The 23,447-nt window shown below is 56.4% G+C and overlaps 1 protein-coding gene across 1 annotated transcript in view; it reads left to right on the forward strand.

Annotated features, from left to right (window-relative positions):
* Nucleotides 1-1,480: 1,480 nt before the first annotated feature.
* Nucleotides 1,481-23,447, forward strand: part of INTS2 (integrator complex subunit 2) — a 36,187-nt gene continuing 14,220 nt past the window's right edge. The window contains exons 1-16 of the mRNA XM_076072739.1: nucleotides 1,481-1,653; nucleotides 4,746-5,039; nucleotides 5,176-5,338; nucleotides 5,744-5,930; nucleotides 10,109-10,222; nucleotides 11,272-11,402; nucleotides 11,581-11,790; nucleotides 13,097-13,479; nucleotides 14,294-14,419; nucleotides 15,662-15,733; nucleotides 17,586-17,700; nucleotides 17,859-17,927; nucleotides 18,233-18,367; nucleotides 20,637-20,807; nucleotides 21,542-21,626; nucleotides 22,524-22,628. Of these exons, the coding sequence (XP_075928854.1) occupies nucleotides 4,750-5,039; nucleotides 5,176-5,338; nucleotides 5,744-5,930; nucleotides 10,109-10,222; nucleotides 11,272-11,402; nucleotides 11,581-11,790; nucleotides 13,097-13,479; nucleotides 14,294-14,419; nucleotides 15,662-15,733; nucleotides 17,586-17,700; nucleotides 17,859-17,927; nucleotides 18,233-18,367; nucleotides 20,637-20,807; nucleotides 21,542-21,626; nucleotides 22,524-22,628 (2,356 nt within the window). The 5' untranslated portion in view covers nucleotides 1,481-1,653; nucleotides 4,746-4,749. The remainder of the gene's footprint in view (nucleotides 1,654-4,745; nucleotides 5,040-5,175; nucleotides 5,339-5,743; nucleotides 5,931-10,108; nucleotides 10,223-11,271; nucleotides 11,403-11,580; nucleotides 11,791-13,096; nucleotides 13,480-14,293; nucleotides 14,420-15,661; nucleotides 15,734-17,585; nucleotides 17,701-17,858; nucleotides 17,928-18,232; nucleotides 18,368-20,636; nucleotides 20,808-21,541; nucleotides 21,627-22,523; nucleotides 22,629-23,447) is intronic.

The following is a 23,447-nucleotide window of genomic DNA, read 5'->3' on the forward strand; positions in this document are numbered from 1 at the left end:
CGTAAATAATTTAATAGAAATTGTTTCGCGTTACATTTTTTTAAAAGTATAATGATCCTCCTGCACCTAGCCTGGCACAGCAGTCAACCAATGGCACCTGCTAGGTCTGTCACGTGACTTGCTCCTGCACCTAGCCTGGCACAGTAGTCAACCCATGGCACCTGCTGGGTCTGTCACGTGACCTGCTCCTGCACCTAGCCTGGCACAGCAGTCAACCCATGGCACCTGCTGGGTCTGTCACATGACTTGCTCCTGCACCTAGCCTGGCACAGCAGTCAACCCATGGCACCTGCTGGGTCTGTCACGTGACTTGCTCCTGCACCTAGCCTGGCACAGCAGTGAACCCATGGCACCTGCTGGGTCTGTCACGTGACCTCCTGCACCTAGCCTGGCACAGCGGTCAACCCATGGCACCTGCTGGGTCTGTCACGTGACTTGCTCCTGCACCTAGCCTGGCACAGTAGTCAACCCATGGCACCTGCTGGGTCTGTCACATGACCTGCTCCTGCACCTAGCCTGGCACAGCAGTCAACTCATGGCACCTGCTGGGTCTGTCACGTGACTTGCTCCTGCACATAGCCTGGCACAGCAGTCAACCCATGGCACCTGCTGGATCTGTCACGTGACTTGCTCCTGCACCTAGCCTGGCACAGCAGTCAACCCATGGCACCTGCTGGGTCTGTCACGTGACTTGCTCCTGCACCTAGCCTGGCACAGCAGTCAACCCATGGCACCTGCTGGGTCTCTCTCGTGACCTCCTGCACCTAGCCTGGCACAGAAGCGCCGTGGTGACATCACCTGCACTCTGTGGCGCCCGGCGGCTGCTGTCGTCGTGTGTATCTTACCACACCTGGTAAGTCAATATAGTTTAGTTGTATTTGTGTACTGTATATATTGTATTTGTGTGTATATATACTGTATTCTTGATTCTTTCGGTAAAGTCACGTAGAAGGGAAACAATAAAATAATAAAAACATAAAACAATAAAATTCTCACGACGTTTCGACTGCAAGACAAGCAATTTTCTTGCTGTGGTTTTCACACCTGATGATGATTGCTCGTGTTGCAGTCGAAACGTCGTGAGAATTGTATTGTGTTTATATTTTTATTTTATTGTTTCCCTTCTACGTGGTGACTTTACCGAAAGAACCAAGAATGTGAATCCCTGCAGTCACGAAAGCTTTAAATCAGTATCTCTCCTGTGTATATTTAAAAGACCACGTGGGTGGTGGCTTGTGCTCTCGTTGTGCGCCACTGACGATGAGTTGAACGTCACCGACAGGAGACTTCGTTTGGCTCCACGAGCCCTCGGCGGCGATTTGAATCTCTGCGCGGTGACGTCATCACGCACGCTCCCTGTGCGTGCGTGATGGCGTCACCAAACGCAACGATGGCGTAATCCGCCCGGCTTGCACGCGGTGACGTAAACACGCTCGCTGTGCGTGCGTGATGACGTCACTAAATTGGCATCGACGGCGTTAATAGCCCACCTTGTGCGCGATGACGCCATCACGCTTACGTCGCATCGCCATGCGCCCGTCAGTTTGCGCTCATTGAAAGTGATTTTAATTTTACTTTTATTTCATTCGCGTCGAAGCGGACATAAAAGCGAGACTGTCAAACTTCACAATTGTAAGGACGACAACGCACGAGGTGCAGTAAGCTCGTTGCTCATCTACAGCGGGTGATGTTGGATAGGTGCTGGCGGCACGCGCGTGCGCGCGCAGTGTGAAGGCGGTGTGTCCTCCCGTCGTCGGCCGCCGTGGGCGCCTCGTTCCTGGTTGGCCCGCCAGGCGACGGCGAGGCTCCGTTACGGTGTTAGGCCTCGTGAGGTTCCTATGCGTTTGGTTTGCAGAGGGATGGCTGTTCTGTTCAAGTTAGTTGCCAGCGATTAAGGACGCTTTCTAACTGATGCGTGTACGAAACAGCAATTCCCAGTAATAGGCATAACCAGGTAAGAGCTCACTGGGAACAGATTAAGCGATACAGAATATCCAACACCAGCGGCAAGAGACAAATTGTCCAGGAATCGTCTTGAGGCTGGTACAAGTGCGTGGGGAAGTGTCCTCGTTCGAGCGGGTGGCGGCACGGGGCTGTAGGCGGCCCTCAGCCAGTGGTGGATTGTTGGACGGTGCCCCATTGCTGTGGCATCGAGGCCCGCGGTCCTTTAGTGAATGGATACAACAGCAGCCCTTGTACAACAGTAGTCCTTGTAGATTCAACAGCAGCCTTTGTAGATACAACAGCAGCCCTTGTAGATACAACAGCAGCCCTTGTAGATACAACAGTAGCCCTTGTACAACAGTAGCCCTTGTAGATACAACAGTAGCCCTTGTAGATGCAACAGTAGCCCTTGTACAACAGTAGCCCTTGTAGATACAACAGTAGCCCTTGTAGATACAACAGTAGCCCTTGTAGATACAACAGTAGCACTTGTAGATACAACAGTAGCCCTTGTACAACAGTAGCCCTTGTACAACAGTAGCTCTTGTACAACAGCAGCCCTTGTACAACAGCAGCCCTTGTACAACAGCAGCCCTTGTACAACAGTAGCCCTTGTAGATACAACAGTAGCCCTTGTACAACAGTAGCTCTTGTAGATACAACAGTAGCCCTTGTACAACAGTAGCCCTTGTAGATACAACAGTAGCACTTGTACAACAGTAGCCCTTGTACAACAGCAGCTCTTGTAGATACAACAGTAGCCCTTGTACAACAGTAGCCCTTGTAGATACAACAGTAGCACTTGTAGATACAACAGTAGCACTTGTAGATACAACAGTAGCACTTGTACAACAGTAGCACTTGTACAACAGTAGCACTTGTACAACAGTAGCCCTTGTACAACAGTAGCTCTTGTAGATACAACAGTAGGACTTGTACAACAGTAGCCCTTGTAGATACAACAGTAGCCCTTGTAGATACAACAGTAGCTCTTGTACAACAGTAGCACTTGTAGATATAACAGTAGCCCTTGTAGATACAACAGTAGTCCTTGGAGATACAACAGTAGCCCGTGTACAACAGTAGCCCTTGTACAATAGTAGCCCTTGTAGATACAACAGTAGCACTTGTACAACAGTAGCCCTTGTAGATACAACAGTAGCCCTTGTACAACAGTAGCCCTTGTAGATACAACAGTAGCCCTTGTAGATACAACAGTAGCACTTGTAAATACAACAGTAGCCCTTGTACAACAGTAGCCCTTGTACAACATTAGCCCTTGTACAACAGTAGCCCTTGTACAACAGTAGCCCTTGTACAACATTAGCCCTTGTACAACATTAGCCCTTGTACAACATTAGCCCTTGTAGATACAACAGTAGCACTTGTAGATACAACAGTAACCCTTGTACAACAGTAGCTCTTGTACAACAGTAGCCCTTGTACAACAGTAGCCCTTGTAGATACAACAGTAGCTCTTGTACAACAGTAGCCCTTGTACAACAGTAGCCCTTGTAGATACAACAGCGTTGGGACATGAAGTCCAGGTGCATTTAGACTGGCAGTAATTGTCCCAAGCTAGGTGCACGTTAGCAAAGAGCACACGATTTTAATTTTTAAGGTATTGGTATTAAGTTTAGTGTTACTTTGCGGGAATTCGAGATAATTCGCGCCATATTCGTCAACCTAAGTCCCTTCCATTGTTTTAAGTCGCATTTAAATATATTTTTCTGTGTTCACTACGGGCTTTAATTGAGTTGACCTTGGAATGGGTGTGCAATGTCCTTTTGCGAGCGGGCAATATTAAATGTGTCTTGCTGTTGTCCTGTACAGCGATGTGAGATGCAGTTTTGCCATGAACGACGCTGTATAAAATGTGATCGCTGTATTATTATTATTTTGATAGGCTGGGTGGCAAACATTGTCCATCACGAGATTGAAGCTTTGGTCATGAGAAAAGCATGTCATCTCACAGTGGGCCAGGGTTCTCATCCCATCGCAGACCCTCCTTGAGTTCAGTTGGTGATGCGTGGGATGGAGGTTTCTGTTTGTGTGTGTGTGTAGGGTTATAATGGGGCTGTGTTTAAGGGTTAGGGCTCAGCACCGTAATGCCTAAGACAGCTTTTCTAATCACATGGAGCTGCCTGGATTCATATAGATTTCCCTTTAAGCTCGCGATACACCACAAGATTGCCTGGCAGAATCGACGTTTTCCCAATCGTTTTTGTTTTAATGCTACAGTGGGTTAATGTCGCCCATTTAGCCTCTCAAGAGGCCACTGTGAACTGAAGTTCCTTAAAATAATCGATTCTTGAATTAAAATCACAACCCCCGAATTACGACAACTCGTAAAATCAACTGGTGGTTTGCGATTGAGGATTTACGATTCTCCTCCAGTCTTCGTTTTGACTGTTTTGTTACCGATGGGATGAGAAACGGCTTATCGTATCACCCAGGGTGTTAACCCGATGATGCTGAATTTAATCTCCAGGGAAACGCACAAATTTAAATGTTTCGAGATCCCTTTCCAACAACAACACTGGCGGTGGTGCTGCTGCTGCTGTAACGATAAATATATTTGGCACGTTTGATTCACGCGACACTTTAATTAACCCGTTCCGAGACAAGTTGCAGGGCAGTTGTTTTTAAAGACATTGTTACTCACGGCAAAGGCCCGTAGCGGCACGACCTACGCGCTCTACGCTAGCCGCTGGCGCCAAACTTTGCCGCGCGTTCTCCCCGCCATGGCCTCGTACCTCACCGGAACGAAATGTGCCCCCTCCCTCTCCCCTCCCCGGCAGAGCGATGCTGTCGTCGGAGCTGCCGTACCCATCGCCGCGCGCCTTCGAGGCGATGGTCCGCGTGGACACGGCGGCGCTGTCGGAGCTGCCCCGCGCCGACCTGCGCCTGCTGCTGCCGTGCCTCGTGCGCATGGCCCTGTGCGCCGCCGCCGACCAGAGCGTGGCGTGGGCGGCGCGCAAGCGCCACGTGCTGCGCCTGCTGTCGGCCGTGGAGCCCGTGAACGCCGTCGTGGCGCTTCTCTCCGTCGACTTCCACGCGCTGGAGCAGGAGGCGCGCAGGGAGCTGCACGCGCGGTCAGTGGCCCGGCGTCGGCGAGGCGTCGCGCGCGGCGCTGCCCACGCCCCCGTGGGGGGGCGGGCAGCGCCGACAGCGCTCGTCCCGGTGGTGTGTTAAGGCCACCCGGGGGGATCTTTGTCTCTATGGGGGCAGGAGGAAGTCGGGGGCGGCGGGGGAGTCGGCGCCGGGGGCCGCGGCCGCGGCGGCGGCGGCGGCGGCGGCGGCGGCGCACGGCCTGGCGCTGGAGTTTGAGCACAGCGACCCGACCCGGCGCCTCCACCTGGTGCTCTCCGAGCTCCTGAGCCTCATCACACGCGTGAGGAGCCCCCTCACTGCATCCCCTCTCTTGGTCCGCTCCCTGGATCCCCTCAATACCCTCCCTCTGTCCCTTCCTCCATCCCCTCCCTACAACCCCTCCCTGCATCCCTTCCCTACATGCCCTCCCCCAATCCCTCATCACTGCCCTGAGCACCTGGCCTGGCCTGAGCACCTGGCCTGGCCTGAGCACCTGGCCTGGCCTGAGCACCTGCCCTGAGCACCTGGCCTGTCACGAGCACCTGCCACGAGCACCTGGCCTGAGCACCTGGCCTGCCACGAGCACCTGGCCTGCCACGAGCACCTGGCCTGAGCACCTGCCACGAGCACCATGGTGATGTCACCGCCACTCGGCGGCTGCTTCTGCTGCTGTCGTGGAGCACCCTTCCCCCGCCCTTCTCTGCAGGCGTCAGGGAACGCGGAGGGTTCGGGAGAAGGAGCGGGGGGAGGAGGAGCCGGGGGATCGAGCGCAGCGGCGGGGAGGGATGCCTCCTCCTCGTCCTCCTCCTCGTCGTCGTCGCGAGGGTGCGAGCTCTTCGAGTGCGACGTCTACCTCCAGGAGGTGGCGGACGTCCTCTCCATCCTTCTGGCCGGTGAGTCTCCTGGCCGGTGAGTCTCCTGGCCGGTGAGTCTCCTGGCCGGTGAGTCTCCTGGCCGGTGAGTCTCCGCACCGGTGAGTCTCCGCACCGGTGAGTCTCCGCACCGGTGAGTCTCCTGGCCGGTGAGTCTCCTGGCCGGTGAGTCTCCTGGCCGGTGAGTCTCCTGGCCGGTGAGTCTCCTGGCCGGTGAGTCTCCGCACCGGTGAGTCTCCGCACCGGTGAGTCTCCGCACCGGTGAGTCTCCGCACCGGTGAGTCTCCTGGCCGGTGAGTCTCCGCACCGGTGAGTCTCCGCACCGGTGAGTCTCCGCACCGGTGAGTCTCCGCGCCGGTGAGTCTCCACGCCGGTGAGTCTCCTGGCCGGTGAGTCTCCTGGCCGGTGAGTCTCCTGGCCGGTGAGTCTCCGCACCGGTGAGTCTCCGCACCGGTGAGTCTCCGCACCGGTGAGTCTCCGCACCGGTGAGTCTCCGCACCGGTGAGTCTCCGCACCGGTGAGTCTCCGCACCGGTGAGTCTCCGCACCGGTGAGTCTCCGCACCGGTGAGTCTCCTGGCCGGTGAGTCTCCGCACCGGTGAGTCTCCGCACCGGTGAGTCTCCTGGCCGGTGAGTCTCCGCACCGGTGAGTCTCCGCACCGGTGAGTCTCCGCGCCGGTGAGTCTCCGCACCGGTGAGTCTCCGCGCCGGTGAGTCTCCTGGCCGGTGAGTCTCCTGGCCGGTGAGTCTCCGCACCGGTGAGTCTCCTGGCCGGTGAGTCTCCGGGCCGGTGAGTCTCCTGGCCGGTGAGTCTCCGCACCGGTGAGTCTCCGCACCGGTGAGTCTCCGCACCGGTGAGTCTCCGCACCGGTGAGTCTCCGCGCCGGTGAGTCTCCTGGCCGGTGAGTCTCCGGGCCGGTGAGTCTCCTGGCCGGTGAGTCTCCGCACCGGTGAGTCTCCGCACCGGTGAGTCTCCGCACCGGTGAGTCTCCGCGCCGGTGAGTCTCCGCGCCGGTGAGTCTCCGCGCCGGTGAGTCTCCTGGCCGGTGAGTCTCCGCACCGGTGAGTCTCCGCACCGGTGAGTCTCCGCGCCGGTGAGTCTCCGCGCCGGTGAGTCTCCGCGCCGGTGAGTCTCCTGGCCGGTGAGTCTCCGGGCCGGTGAGTCTCCTGGCCGGTGAGTCTCCGCACTGGTGAGTCTCCGCACCGGTGAGTCTCCGCACCGGTGAGTCTCCGCACCGGTGAGTCTCCGCACCGGTGAGTCTCCGCACCGGTGAGTCTCCGCGCCGGTGAGTCTCCGCGCCGGTGAGTCTCCGCACCGGTGAGTCTCCTGGCCGGTGAGTCTCCTGGCCGGTGAGTCTCCGCGCCGGTGAGTCTCCTGGCCGGTGAGTCTCCGGGCCGGTGAGTCTCCTGGCCGGTGAGTCTCCACACCGGTGAGTCTCCGCACCGGTGAGTCTCCGCACCGGTGAGTCTCCGCACCGGTGAGTCTCCGCACCGGTGAGTCTCCGCACCGGTGAGTCTCCTGGCCGGTGAGTCTCCTGGCCGGTGAGTCTCCGGGCCGGTGAGTCTCCGCACCGGTGAGTCTCCGCACCGGTGAGTCTCCGGGCCGGTGAGTCTCCGCACCGGTGAGTCTCCTGGCCGGTGAGTCTCCGCACCGGTGAGTCTCCTGGCCGGTGAGTCTCCGGGCCGGTGAGTCTCCTGGCCGGTGAGTCTCCTGGCCGGTGAGTCTCCGCACCGGTGAGTCTCCGCACCGGTGAGTCTCCTGGCCGGTGAGTCTCCGCACCGGTGAGTCTCCGCACCGGTGAGTCTCCGCGCCGGTGAGTCTCCGCGCCGGTGAGTCTCCGCGCCGGTGAGTCTCCTGGCCGGTGAGTCTCCTGGCCGGTGAGTCTCCGCACCGGTGAGTCTCCGCACCGGTGAGTCTCCTGGCCGGTGAGTCTCCGCACTGGTGAGTCTCCGCGCCGGTGTTAGACCAGGGAACACCAAAAGGTGAGCAGTGCAAAGGCGATGCAAATATCAAAGCCTTAAAAGCATTAAGTTGGAGGCGTTTTTATGCATGGTATTGATGGCGGCACAAAAGGGTTCCCATGGATAGACCAGTTTGGGTGTTGAGTTAATTTTTGTCCAACCGAGGTGAGACCCGGAGAGACGGCCAAGATAAAGTCTCATTTGCAGGAAGAGTCAACTGGGTTCGCCGAAATGACAGACGCAAACTAAACAAAGTTACACACCGAAATGAAACGAGTTGGAAATCGGCGCGGGAAAAAAAACCCAACTGCATTTGCCACGCGAGAAGTCGAAAGTAATAATAATAATTATTCAAATGTGTAATGTGCATTCCATCCCAGGGCAACCGACCAAACTAAAGAGGGAAGGCCACTTTAAAGCGATGGGGTTTCAAAGCGGACTTAAATCTATCTACCGACTCTGCCTGATTTCAAGTGGCGAGGCGTTCCATAGCGTGGGTGCCACGCTAACAAAAGCACGGTCGCCAATACAGCGCGGCCTAGACCTGGGAGTGCTGAGCAGGAAAGAAGATCAGCAAACACAAAGACAAAGATGATCCCCAGTATAGCCTGAACAGACTGCTGTTAGCGAGTACTTATTAAGGCCGGCACGGTACACGAGGAGGTGGGTAGCCAATACCACGCCAGGCCGCCTTTGTCTCCCTTAGTGGCAATGTTTACACACCGCACCAGGTACTCGTTTGAGACCGAGTCGACCTAGGGGAGGCCCAGGACCGGTGCAGACAATCGTCACCGGTGTCGGCCGTGAGTGGAAATCGAACTCGGGTCGCGGGGTTCGTAGCGCAGTGCAGCGCTAACCACTACACTACCGCTCCCCACCGTACACACATACACACACACACAAACACACACATACACATACATACACACACATACATACACATACATACACATACACACACATACATACACATACATACACACATACACACACAAACACACACATACATACACATACATACAAACACACACATGCATACACAAACACACACATACACACAAACACACACATGCATACACACAAACACACACATACACACAAACACACACATACATACACACAAACACACACACATACATACACACATACATACATACACACAAGCACACAAACACACACATACATACACATACACACACATACAACAACAACCGCCATTCGCCACTAAGTGGCGGTGACGTCACCACGACGCTTGTGCCAGGCTATGTGCACCCTGAGGCCACGTGAAGTTTCGAACACCCGCTGGCAGGAGGTCACGGGGCAGACCCAGGTGCCACGGGTCGACTGACTGAGATGACTGGCTGATGCACCACCTGTGCCCCCTACTGTGCCAACCTGCTGTGCTTTAGCCACCCGGCACTCCGCTCGTTGTTCTGAGCGTCGCTCCTCCGCCCTCCGTTGTTGTTGGAGGGCGACTGCCTCCAACTGCCCAGTAGCATCCTTCACGAGCCTCCTCCACAGAAGCCGATCTTGACACCGCTGGTACCAGTCATCGGCAAGTCCACTCAGCTCCACGTCTTCCTGTACCACATCACTCCATCTCTTCTCTAGCCCGTGCCGCGCCCGCTTAGCCCCCTCAATCCGGCCAAACAAAAGCTGTTTCGGCATGCGGTGGCTGGGCATGCGGGCTACATGACCCAGCCATCGCAGCCTTGCCTGCCGGAGGAGCTCACCGATGGGACCTTGCCCAGATCTTTCAAGGATTTGTGAGCTCCTCACACAATCCAGTCTGGTTAAACCCAGGATGGATCGTAGGCAGGCCAGCCTAAATGTTTCTAACCGGCGAAGATGTTCCATTTGGGGGGTCCACGTTTCGCAAGCATAGAGAAGGGAGGGAATGACCGTGGCCGAGAAGACCTGAAGCTTAGTGCAGAGCGACAGACCAGGTAGCTTCCACACAGCGTTACGCAACCGATGAAAAGATATTGCCGCTCGACTGATTCGGAGTGAGACCTCTGCTGTTAAACACACATACACACATACACACAAACACAAACATAATAAATCCCCTGCAGCACAAGTCGCCGTGGGCGGCACATGCTACTTGCGCCGGTGGTGGCGCGCGGTTTACGAGTGCAGCTGCGGTTCCCTGCCCTTTGTTCCATGCCCTTTGTTCCCTGCCCTTTGTTCCCTGCCCTTTGTTCCCTGCCCTTTGTCCATCCACCGCTACCACCACAGAGCTGCCCGCGCTGCTGCCCATGGCGGAGGTGGCGGAGGCGCTGCTGCTGGCACGCCACGGCGCCTGGTTCCTGTGCCTGCTCGTGGCCAACACCCCCGACTGCTTCACCCAGGGTGAGCACGCCGCCTCGCGGGGATCCCCCTCACGGACCCCTCACGGACCCCCTCACGGACCCCTCACGGACCCCCTCACGGACCCCTCACGGACCCCCTCACGGACCCCTCACGGACCCCCTCACGGACCCCTCACGGACCCCCTCACGGACCCCTCACGGACCCCCTCACGGACCCCCTCACGGACCCCTCACGGACCCCCTCACGGACCCCTCACGGACCCCCTCACAGACCCCCTCACGGACCCCTCACGGACCCCCTCACGGACCCCCTCACGGACCCCTCACTGACCCCCTCACGGACCCCCTCACGGACCCCCTCACGGACCCCTCACGGACCCCCTCACGGACCCCTCACGGACCCCCTCACGGACCCCCTCACGGACCCCTCACGGACCCCCTCACGGACCCCCTCACGGACCCCCTCACGGACCTCCTCACGGACCCCTCACGGACCCCCTCACGGACCCCCTCACGGACCCCCCTCACGGACACCCCTCACGGACACCCCTCACGGACCCCCTCACGGACCCCCTCACGGACCCCCAACACGGACCCCCTCACGGACCCCCCTCACGGACCCCCCTCACGGACCCCCCTCACGGACCCCCCTCACGGACCCCCCTTTGCGGATCCCCTTCGCTGGACCCCCCCTTGCGGATCCCCCTCACGGATCCCCTCACGGACCCCCTCACGGACCCCCCTCACGGATCCCTCACGGATCCCTCACGGACCCCCAACACGGACCCCCCTCACGGATCCCCCTCGCTGGACCCCCTCACGGATCCCCCTCGGGGGACCCCTCTAGAGCCCCCCTCATGGGTCTCCCTCGCAGGCCCCCTAGGTCGACTCGGCCTCATTTGAGTAACTGATGCGGTGTGTGGTAAACATCGCCACTGGGGAGACAAAGGCGGCCGGGCGTGTTGCCGGCCACCCACCCCCTCGTGTGCCACGGTGCCCGGCCTTCGTAGGCGCTGCAGCTCGCTAACGGCGCTTGACCCAGCAGTGTGTGAAGGCTACGCGGGGCTCTGCGTCTGCGCGCGTGGGCAGTGTGCCGGGGCTTGATTCACGGAGGAGGCTCCCAGGACGACGACAGCCCCAGCGGCCGGCGCCGAGTTGAGGCGCTGAGGCAGCTGTGCCGCATGAAGCCCTCGCAGGCCCTCAACGTGCGCGCCATGGCGGTACGCGATACTCGCCCGCGCGCTCGCTCACCCGCACGCTCGCCCACGCGCTCACCCGCACGCTCACTCGTGTACTCGACCATACGATACACTCACCTGCACCCTTGCCCGCACGCTCGCCCGTACAAGTCGCCGAACCGGCAGCGAGCCAAGTCCGCGGTTGGATCCCCCGGCACAGGTGGAGGCCTGCCGGCTGCCCTCCCTCGCCGTGGCCCTGACGCTGGACCAGGCCTCCGAGGCGCCCGGGGCCCCGGAGGGTCGAGCGGCGACGGAGGGGGTGGGGGCGCGGGGTCCGGGGGACCTGGTGTCGTTCGTCTCGGGCCTGCTTCTGGGCAGCGACGCGCGCGTCCGTAATTGGTTCACCGCGTTCGTGAAGGCCGGGCAGCAGGTGAGCGCGTGCACGCGGAATCACTATGTCGTTTTTTTTCTACTGGGGGAATCCGAGGAGCCGTCAAGCTCTCGCACCGCCACTTAGTGGCGAATGGTGGTTGTTGTATATGTATACGTGTGTGTGTGTGTACACGTGTGTGTGTGTGTACACGTGTGTGTGTGTGTACACGTGTGTGTGTGTGTACACGTGTGTTTGTACACGTGTGTTTACGTGTGTGTGTGTGTACGTGTGTGTGTGTGCCACTAAGAGATGGGGCCTTACCATCAGCCCCACCAAAACTAAGCATCTGCCTGGGTATTTTGTACCATCGGACACTCCACCCCCACAACTCCCAATCGGTGATGGGGCAGTTGTGGAGAGAGTGGAGAGTTTCCCATACCTGGGCAGTGTGCTTATGACCGGCTCCAGTTTAACAGCAGAGGGCTCACTCAGAATCAGTCGAGCGGCAATATCTTTTCATTGGTTGCGTAACGCTGCGTGGAAGCTACCTGGTCTGTCGCTCCGCACTAAGCGACAGGTCTTCTCGGCCACGGTCATTCCCTCCCTTCTCTACACTTGCGAAACGTGGACCCCCCTAATGGAACTTCTTCGCCGGTTAGAAACATTTAGGCTGGCCTGCCTACGATCCATCCTGGGTTTAACCAGGCTGGATTGTGTGAGGAGCTCACAAATCCTTGAAAGATCTGGGCAAGGTCCCATCGGTGAGCTCCGGCTGGGAAGGCTGCGATGGCTGGGTCATGTAGCCCGCATGCCCAGCCACCGCATGCCGAAACAGCTTTTGTTCGGCCGGATTGAGGGGGCTAAGCGGGCGCGGCACGGGCTAGAGAAGAGATGGAGTGATGTGGTACAGGAAGACGTGGAGCTGAGTGGACTTGCCGATGACTGGTACCAGCGGCGTCAAGATCGGCCTCTGTGGAGGAGGCTCGTGAAGGACGCTACTGGGCAGTTGGAGGCAGTCGCCCTGTCAACAACAACGAAGGGCGGAGGAGCGACGCTCACAACAACGAGCGGAGCGCCGGGTGGCTAAAGCACAGCAGGTTGCCACAGTAGGGGGCACAGGTGGTGCATCAGCCAGTCATCTCTGTCAGTCGACCCGTGGCATCTGGGTCTGCCCCGTGACCTCCTGTCAGCGGGCGTTCGACACTTCACGTGGCCTCAAGGTGCACATAGCCTGGCACAAGCGTCGTGGTGACGTCACCGCCACTTAGTGGCGAATGGCGGTTGTTGTTGTTGTACACGTGTGTGTGTACACGTGTGTGTGTGTACACGTGTGTGTGTGTGTGTATTTGCTCTCGCACCTCAGAAGCGCAAGGGTTCCCTGCGAGGCTCCCTCCTCGCCCAGATGAGGCAGCACCTCCTCTCCGAGTTGCACAGCATCCTTCCTCACGGCAACCGTCTCCACGGCGACCGTCTCCACGGCGACCGGGACCCAGAGCCAGGGGGAGAAACCCCGAGCGAGGGGCTCTCTGGGGAAGGCGCGGGGGGGCCTGCGGGGGGGCCTGCGGGCGTAGCTGCGATGGAGGTGGACGAGGCGGGCGGGGCCTCTGGGGAGGGGGCGGATCTTGGGGGCGGGGCCTCTGCTGAGGGAGCGGGGCTGGGGGGCGGGGCCCTGGCAGAGGAGGAGGTGGTGAGGGGCGGGGCTCTGCTGCGTCTCTACTGCGCCCTCATGGGGATCGCTGGTCTCAGGTGTGAACCCTGCCCCCCCCCCCCTCCTTGCCCCCCCCTCCTCGCCCCCCCCCCTCCTCGCCCCCCCCCTCCTCGCCCCCCCCCCTCCTCGCCCCCCCCCTCCTCGCCCCCCCCCCTCCTCGCCCCCGCTCTTCGCCTGCCTCCGTGTGTGCGTGTGTGCGTGCGTGTACGTACGTGCGTGCGTGTGCGTACGTGCGTGCGTGTGCGTGCGCCTGCGTACGTGCGTACGTGTGTGCGTGTGCGCGCGTGCGTGTGCACGTGCGTACGTGCGTGCGTTCTTGCGTGTCTACGTGCGTGTGTACGTGCTTGCGTGTGTGCGTGCGGGCGTACGTGCGTGTGTCCAGGCTGATAGGGCAGCGGTTCGCGCACTGAGCTACGAACCCAACGACCCGAGTTCGATTCCCGCTCTTGGCCACCAACACCGGTGACGGTTATCTGAACAAGTGCTGAGCCTCCACTAATTCGACTCAACCTCAACTGAGTACCTGGTGTGGTGTCTCATAAACATCGCCACTGGGGAGACAAAGGCGGGCGGGCAGGCGTGGTGCTTGTGTGCCATTGCAGCCTTAATAAACTCAACTTTTTGTTTCACAGATACGGCCCACTGAGCTATATCGCTTTATTTCAGACGCGACCTGGCCATGAATGATAACTCAACATGGCTTATCATCATCACGTATAAATGTATAGCAGCCATCTACTCTAAACGCAGGTAGTTAAGATGATCTCGCTACTGCGAGGTGTTCCTCGCTACTAATGGCACTCGCCCCGACAGTCCCTTCAAGGCTACAGGGGGGATCTTGTCTGCGTGCAGGCCGAGCGAGGAGGAGGTTTCTCGCCTGCTCGCCCTCATCACGAGTCGCCCCCCGGCTACGGCGGCCGGAGTTCGCTTCGTGTCTCTCTCGCTCGCCACGCTGCTCGCATTCACGGCCCTCGTCAGGTGCACGCTGCGCTATCGCGCACTGCCGCACACACGCCTACGCACGCACGCCTACGCACACACGCACTGCCGCACACACGCACTGCCGCACACATGCCTACGCACTGCCGCACACACGCCTACGCACACACGCCTACGCACTGCCGCACACGCTTACGCACACACGCCTACGCACACACGCCTACGCACACACGCTTACGCACTGCCGCACACACGCACTGCCGCACACATGCCTACGCACTGCCGCACACACGCCTACGCACACACGCCTACGCACACACGCCTACGCACACACGCTTACGCACTGCCGCACACATGCCTACGCACTGCCGCACACACGCCTACGCACACACGCCTACGCACACACGCCTACGCACACACGCCTACGCACACACGCCTACGCACACACGCCTACGCACACACGCCTACGCACACACACCTACGCACTGCCACACACACGCCTACGCACACGCTTACGCACTCCTGCAAACACGCTTACACACTGCCGCACACATGCCTATGCACTGCCATCTGCACTACGCACTACCAAAGATGCCCCGCATAGGGGCGCCATAGTGGCTAGGAGATGTTAACTACCTCGCCTGGTATATAGGAGGTTGGGGGTTCGATCCCGACCCTGACGCCTGCTGCTGCATGTTATTTGGAGTTTGCGTCTCTCTCTACCCATGGTCGTGTGGATTTTTCTCCGTGTTCCTCCGGTTTTTTCCCTCCACATTTATAATCAACATCACCACGCGTTTAGAGTATTTGGCCGCTGTAATTTTCCACATGATGATAAGCCACTTCGTTGCCCAGGTCGCTTCTGAAAAAGAGCTTCACAACTCAGTGGGCCTTACCTAGTAAAATAGAAAAAATGTCGGTGTTTGTTTATTTAGGATTTTGAGACGGGGTAGGAGTGATTTTAGCCTAACGCTAAACACGTGACATTGATTTTAAATGCGGAGGAGTTACAAAACCAAAGTACCCAGAGAAAAATCCACGCGACAACGGGGAGAGAGAGAGACGCAATCTCCAAATATACAGCAGTCGGGGTTTCGGGATCGGACCCACGACCTCCTCCGTTGTTCCAGGCGAGGTCACAATCAGAATATTTATTGATCCTGGAGGGATCCGATGAGCTATAAAGCTGTCCGCCATGTCTCCACGATGTCTCTCTCCCCACCCCACACTTCCCTCTTGCAACCCCCAAACGTCGCCTCCCCTCGACCCCCTGGCCCACAGCACCCCCCGGCAGGAGCAGATCGCGGTGAGCTGGCTCAACTGGATGATCCGGGAGGAGGCGTACTTTGAGAGGTGCTCCCTCACCTTCCACTCGCCACCCCCGCCGCGGTTTTTGTAATAGCGGTGTTCGTACAGCCAGGCCCTCGCCAACCGCGGTAGGCAAATGTGCGGTTCGTCAAGTGCAAGGGGGGTGCCCCGTGGGTAGTTGGGGGCTAGGGGAACCACGACCGTGGTCAGACTCGTCGTAGCTTGACTCGGCTGCCCGCGTGGTAACTCAACGCCGCATCAAGTGCAGTGCGTTGCACAATAACATGAACAGTGCGTTAACGTGACGATGATGGGGGAAGGGCTGGTTTGAAGGAGGAGGGGGCCCGGCCCACCGGTCCTGCTGCTCCGGGCCACAGACGCGATACTCTCACCGTCACCACACGCCACCACGTTTCCAGGGCCACGATTTAGGGCGAAATTAAACCTTTCCCAGAATCACCTCGGGAGGAGGCTTTTGCGACCAGAATTATCCAATCTTGATTTGAAGCTTTCGTGACTGCAGGAATCCATACTCTTTGGTTCTTTTATTATTTCCCTTCTACGTGACTTTACCGCAAGAACCAAGAATATGAATCCCTGCATTCACGAAAGCTTTAAATCGAAAATCAAATTACTCATTTGGAATCCATAAAGAAATCATCACCCCCTCGAAAAAACTTGGCAGGACCCTCTTAAAAAAGTGTCATCAGAATTCTTGATAATTAAATTATATATATTTCATTGTGCCATCTGCCGGAGAGTGGATAAGTTTATTTTGGCTTTTTCTCAAATTTATCCCAACTGTGCTCTGTCACGAGACAACACATCAATTGTGACTCTCGCACAGCAGTGCATCTTAGAAAAGCGACTGGCCGTGTTAACACATTAATTGGTCGGCTAAAATCTTATATTAATATATAGAGGACCGCAGAGCTTGGGGTGGTTGTTGGAAGCTCTGGCTGACTGCCTGGCTGCTGAATTCCCGCTTTGTCTGTGTTTCCTCGGTGATTGCGAGATGCACTTCGCATAAACGACGGAAAACAGTATATAAAATCAGGGCTTTAGAACTAGCGTTTCACCGCTGTTGCTCTGACGTCGTTATGAGGCAATAACAATCCCACCAGGCAGTAGGAATTTTTTTTTAATATCTCTTCTCGAAGATACAGCCGCCGAGAGGCCTGCCCTCCCGAAACAATCCCCCTGAGACACCAGCGTGTCCAGGCGGCAGTGACGAGTGGCAGTGTGAGCCGAGCTCGCCTTAATCTAAGTTTTCTTGTGGTTGTTGTTTGACTTGCATCCCGCTGGGATTTTTTGCACACAGCATTGGTGTACGGTGCTTTTTTCAGGAATATTTTCCTGTTTTTTTCTCATGGATTTTCTGTTTGCACAGTCACATAGTCACTTTAAGATGTTTTCTTGTTCGTTTTTTTGTTTGTTGTGGTTGCACCCGATTCCAAGAGCCGAATGGCTCACAGGGCTATACAAAAAAAAACTAAACTGAAAAACTAAGTCACGTAGGTAGAAAAATTTATATATTTTATTTTTCTACCCACGTGACTTTAGCGAAAGAACCGAAGAGTACAGTATTATCCACAATCGAGGTTTTCTGAGTGAGATCCTGTGACTAGAAATGTGTCGTTGAACTTGCCCGTGTGAAAGAGAGCTTTCGTAGCGAATCGGATTCCTCCAGTCTAAATAAATATTCTCATCACCTGATGCGGTGTATCTAAACATCGTCACTGGGGAGACAAAGGCGGCCGGGCGCGGTGCTGCTGGCCACCCACCTCGTCGTGTGCCACAGTGCCGGCCTTCATAGGTGCTACTCGCTAACGGCACTTGCCCCTACAGTCTGCTAAGGCTACGCGGGGGATCTTTGTCTTTGTGCCTCGGCGTGCAGCAAGTCCGGCGTCGCCGCCTCTTTCGGGGAGGTGCTGCTGCTCGTGGCGATGTATTTCCATAGCAACCAGCTCAACTCCATCGTCGACCTCGTCTGCTCAACCCTGGGCATGAAGGTAAACTAAACTCTAAACTGATTTCTTTACCAAGTAAGGGCCCACTCGGCTATATATGTTGCCCTCTTTCAGAAGCGACCCGCCGGCCCGCCGGTCCGTTAGCCCCTCGGCACTTGGTCACCGGATCACGTCGCCCCCCCCCCTTCCCGCCCACACAGATCCCCATGAAGCAGAACTCGCTCGCCAAGATGAAGATCATCTTCACGCAAGACGTCTTCACCGAGCAGGTGGCTCGCACCTCCCAAACCCTCACCCCCAAAACCCTCGCCCCAAAGCCTATCCCTCGCCCGAGCCCAGTTTTGTGGTCCGCTGGCGGCCCACTGGCGCATCCAAGCCATGTCAACCCCCGCTCCGTGACCCCCGCGCCGTGACCCCCGCGCCGTGACCCCCGTGGCGTGACCCCCGCGGCGTGACCTCCGCGGCGTGACCCCCGCGCCGTGACCCCCACGCCGTGACCCCCGTGCCGTGACCCCCGTGCCGTAACCCCCGCGGCGTGACCCCCGCGGCGTGACCCTTTGCCGTGACCCTTCAGGTGGTGACAGCCCACGCCGTGCGTGTGCCTGTCACCCCCGGTCTCAACGCGGCCATGAGCGGCTTCCTGCCCGTGCACTGCACCTACCAGCTGCTGCGTGGCCGGGCCTTCACCAAGCACAAGGTGCCCATCAAGGTGAGGCCCTCGCGCGGCCAGTGAGACGGGCGGCCCCCTAGTGGTGGTGGTGGTGCCAGCGGTGGTGCGCACGGTGTGTGTGTGTGTGTTTATACCGGTGTGTGTGTGTGTGTTTATACCGGTGTGTGTGTGTGTTTATACTGGTGTGTGTGTGTGTTTATACTGGTGTGTGTGTGTGTGTTTATACCGGTGTGTGTGTGTGTGTTTATACTGGTGTGTGTGTGTGTGTGTTTATACTGGTGTGTGTGTGTGTGTGTTTATACTGGTGTGTGTGTGTGTGTGTTTATACTGGTGTGTGTGTGTGTGTGTTTATACTGGTGTGTGTGTGTGTGTGTGTTTATACTGGTGTGTGTGTGTTTATACCGGTGGGTGTGTGTGTTTATACTGATGTGTGTGTTTATACCGGTGTGGGTGTGTTTATACCGGTGTGGGTGTGTTTATACCGGTGTGGGTGTGTTTATACCGGTGTGGGTGTGTTTATACCGGTGTGGGTGTGTTTATACCGGTGTGTGTTTATACCGGTGTGTGTTTATACCGGTGTGTGTGTGTGTGTTAATACCGGTGTGTGTTTATACTGGTGTGTGTTTATACTGGTGTGTGTGTGTGTGTTAATACCGGTGTGTCTTTATACTGGTGTGTGTGTGTGTGTGTTTATACTGGTGTGTGTGTGTGTGTTTATACCGGTGTGTGTGTGTGTGTTAATATTGGTGTGTGTGTTTATACTGGTGTGTGTGTTTATACCGGTGTGTGTGTGTTTATACCGGTGTGTGTGTGTTTATACCGGTGTGGGTGTGTTTATACCGGTGTGTGTTTATACCGGTGTGTGTTTATACCGGTGTGTGTGTGTGTTAATACCGGTGTGTGTTTATACCGGTGTGTGTGTGTTTATACTGGTGTGTGTGTGTTTATACCGGTGTGGGTGTGTTTATACCGGTGTGGGTGTGTTTATACCGGTGTGGGTGTGTTTATACCGGTGTGGGTGTGTTTATACCGGTGTGTGTTTATACCGGTGTGTGTGTGTGTTAATACCGGTGTGTGTTTATACTGGTGTGTGTGTGTTTATACTGGTGTGTGTTTATACTGGTGTGTGTGTGTTTATACTGGTGTGTGTTTATACTGGTGTGTGTGTGTGTGTTAATACCGGTGTGTGTTTATACTGGTGTGTGTGTTTATACCGGTGTGTGTATGTGTTAATATTGGTGTGTGTGTTATTACCGGTGTGTGTTAATACCGGTGTGTGTTTATACTGGTGTGTGTGTTTATACCGGTGTGTGTATGTGTTAATATTGGTGTGTGTGTTATTACCGGTGTGTGTTAATACCGGTGTGTGTGTTATTACTGGTGTGTGTTAATACTGGTGTGTGTGTGTGTTATTACTGGTGTGTGTTAATACTGGTGTGTGTGTGTGTGTTATTACTAGTGTGTGTTAGTGTTAATATTGGTGTGTGTGTTAATACCGGTATGTGTGTGTGTTATTACCGGTGTGTGTTATTACCGGTGTGTGTTATTACCGGTGTGTGTTAATACTGGTGTGTGTGTTATTACTAGTGTGTGTGTTAGTGTTAATATTGGTGTGTGTGTGTTTTTACTGGTGTGTGTGTGTTCATATTGGTGTGTGTGTGTTAATATTTGTGTGTGTTCATATTGGTGTGTGTGTTTATACTGGTGTGTGTTAATATTGGTGCGTGTGTTTTATACTGGTGTGTGTTGATATTGGTGTGTGTGTGTTCATATTGGTGTGTGTGTGTTAATATTGGTGTGTGTGTTTATACTGGTGTGTGTGTGTTCATATTGGTGTGTGTGTTTATACTGGCGTGTGTTAATATTGGTGTGTGTGTGTTTATACTGGTGTGTGTGTGTGTGTTTATACTGGTGTGTGTGTGTGTTTATACTGGTGTGTGTGTGTGTTTATACTGGTGTGTGTGTGTTTATACTGGTGTGTGTGTGTTTATACTGGTGTGTGTGTGTTTATACTGGTGTGTGTGTGTTTATACTGGTGTGTGTGTGTTTATACCGGTGTGTGTGTGTTAATACCGGTGTGTGTGTGTTAATACCGGTGTGTGTGTGTTAATATTGGTGTGTGTGTGTTAATATTGGTGTGTGTGTGTGTTTATACGTGTGTGTTGATATTGGTGTGTGTATGTTTATACTGGTGTGTGTTAATATTGGTGTGTGTGTGTTTATACTGGTGTGTGTGTTAATACTGGTGTGTGTATATGCGTGTGTATTTTAATAACGGCTGTGCGTGCGTGTGTTCGCGCGTGCGCAGGACTGGATCCTGGCGCAGGTTTGCGAGAGTCGCCTGCCGCTGCACTCGCAGCTCCTGCCGCTGCTGGACGCGTTCATCACCTCGGTGTTCACGCCGGCCTCCAAAGCCAACCCCGAGCTCATCAACCAGCCCATGTCAGAGCACAGCCTCCTTGTAGCTTTCCAGCAGCAGGTGAGCGAGAGAGAGAGAGAGCGAGCGAGTGATTGAGAGAGCGAGTGAATGAATAAGAGCGAGTGAGTGAATGAGAGCGAGTGAATGAGAGCGAGTGAATGAGAGCGAGCGAGTGAGAGCGAGAGTCGGTGAGAGACCGACTGAACGAGTGTGACCTGAGTTTGATTCCTGATCCATGTTGGGGCTCAGCCTGCCTGCAGCCTTCCAGCAGCAGGTGTGCGGGCGGGCGAGCGGGCGAGCGAGCGGGCGAGCGTGCGGGCGAGCGTGCGGGCGAGCGAGCGTGAGCCGACTTCTGTTCCCCTGCCATGGCTTAACATGATCAGTGGAATGGCACTGAGCCTCCCCTAAGTTGACTCAGCCTGAAATGGGTTCTTGGTGCGGTGCGTTGACGTCAGCGCTGGGAAGACAGATTCCCGCGGGGGTGCTCTGTGTATTTAACGGAAGTGCGTGTGTCTGCTGTGAGTTGCGGGTGTTGTCTATCAGAAGGGATCTTAGAACTCCCCTAGGTCAACTCGGCCTTAAATTCTTACCTGGTGCATTCCGGAAACTTCATTAGTTGGGAGACAAAGGCTGCCGAGCGTGCTGCTGGCCACGCAACCCCATCGTGCTCCGTGCCAACACCAGTAGGACGTTCGTAGGCGCTGCTACTCGCTCACGACACTTGCCTCAACAGCCTGTTGAGGCTGTACGGGGGATCTTTGTCAGTGGCGTGTGTTTGTGTGCGGTGGTCTCAGGACGCGAGTGTATCGGCGCAGCTCCTCATCCTCTACTACATCCTGTCCTACGAAGAGGCCTTCCTCACACACGCACGCACCCTCGGTACACACACACGCTCTACACACATGCACGCACCCTCGGTACACACACACGCTCTACACACACACTCTACACACACGCACGCACCCTCGGTACGCACACACGCGCTCAGTACACACACGCACGCACCCTCGGTACACACACACTCAGTACACACACGCACACACCCTCGGTACACACACACGCTCTACACACACGCACGCACCCTCGGTACACACACGGTCAGTACACACTTGCACGCACCCTCGGTACACACACACACTCAGTACACGCACGCACTCTCGGTACACACACGGTCAGTACACGCACGCACCCTCGGTACACACACACACGGTCAGTACACACACGCACGCACCCTCGGTACACACACACTCACGCACCCTCGGTAAGCACACACACGCTCAGTACACACACGTACGCACCCTCGGTACGCACACACACGCTCAGTACACACACGCTCAGTACACACACGCACGCACCCTCGGTACACACACACGCTCAGGACACACACACCCTCGGTACACACACACGCACACCCTCGGTATGCACACGCTCAGTACACACACGCACCTTCGGTACACACATACACACGCGCACCCTCGTTACAGACACACTAAGTACACACACACGCACCCTTGGTACACGCACACATAGTACACACACACACGCTCGGTACACACGCACGCTCAGTACACACATATACACACATGCTCGGTACACGCACGCATGCTCGGTACACACACACACACACATGAAGATGCGACTGTTAGTGACAGCTGTTAATGGTGACGATGGTAATATTGAGGTTGACACATGAAGATGTGGTGATTAATGATGATAACTGTGATGATGATGACGATGTTGACGATGTCGATGATGATGTTGGTGATGTGCATGCAGCCACCCAGGTGCGGAGGCCCAGACCGTACTCACCGGCCCTCCTCGACCAGATTCCTGTCAAGTTCCTCATTGGCCAAGCCCAACGCCTCCAACAGCAGATCGGAGGTGCCACACACAGCAGGCCGCTCTGGCGAACACCGGGCGTGTGAACACCGCGGGCGTGTGAACACTGCGGGTGTGTGAACACCGCGGGTGTGTGAACACTGCGGGTGTGTGAACACCGCGGGCGTGTGAACACTGCCGGCGTGTGTGAACACTGCCGGCGTGTGTGAACACTGCGGGTGTGTGAACACTGCCGGCGTGTGTGAACACTGCGTGTGTGTGAACACTGCCGGCGTGTGTGAACACTGCGGGTGTGTGAACACTGCCAGCGTGTGTGAACACTGCTGGCGTGTGTGAACACTGCGGGTGTGTGAACACTGCGGGTGTGTGAACACTGCCGGCGTGTGTGAACACTGCGGGTGTGTGAACACCGCAGGCGTGTGAACACTGCGGGTGTGTGAACACTGCGGGTGTGTGAACACTGCGGGTGTGTGAACACTGCGGGTGTGTGAACACTGCGGGTGTGTGAACACTGCGGGAGTGTGAACACTGCGGGAGTGTGAACACTGCGGGTGTGTGAACACTGCGGGTGTGTGAACACTGCGTGTGTGTGAACACCGCAGGCGCGTGAACACCGCGGGCGTGTGAACACTGCGGGTGTGTGAACACTGCGGGTGTGTGAACACTGCGGGTGTGTGAACACTGCGGGTGTGTGAACACTGCGGGTGTGTGAACACCGCGGGCGTGTGAACACTGCGGGTGTGTGAACACTGCCGGTGTGTGAACACTGCGGGTGTGTGAACACTGCGGGTGTGTTCACCAGAGCACCGCGGGCATGCTGGCATCTTGGCCCACACTTCACAAATCTAAAACGATGACCTG

Source organism: Petromyzon marinus, chromosome 38 (genome assembly GCF_048934315.1).
Source record: "Petromyzon marinus isolate PM22_M1 ecotype Great Lakes invasive population chromosome 38, UKy_Petmar_22M1.pri1.0, whole genome shotgun sequence".
Classification (NCBI taxonomy): Eukaryota; Metazoa; Chordata; class Hyperoartia; order Petromyzontiformes; family Petromyzontidae; genus Petromyzon; species Petromyzon marinus.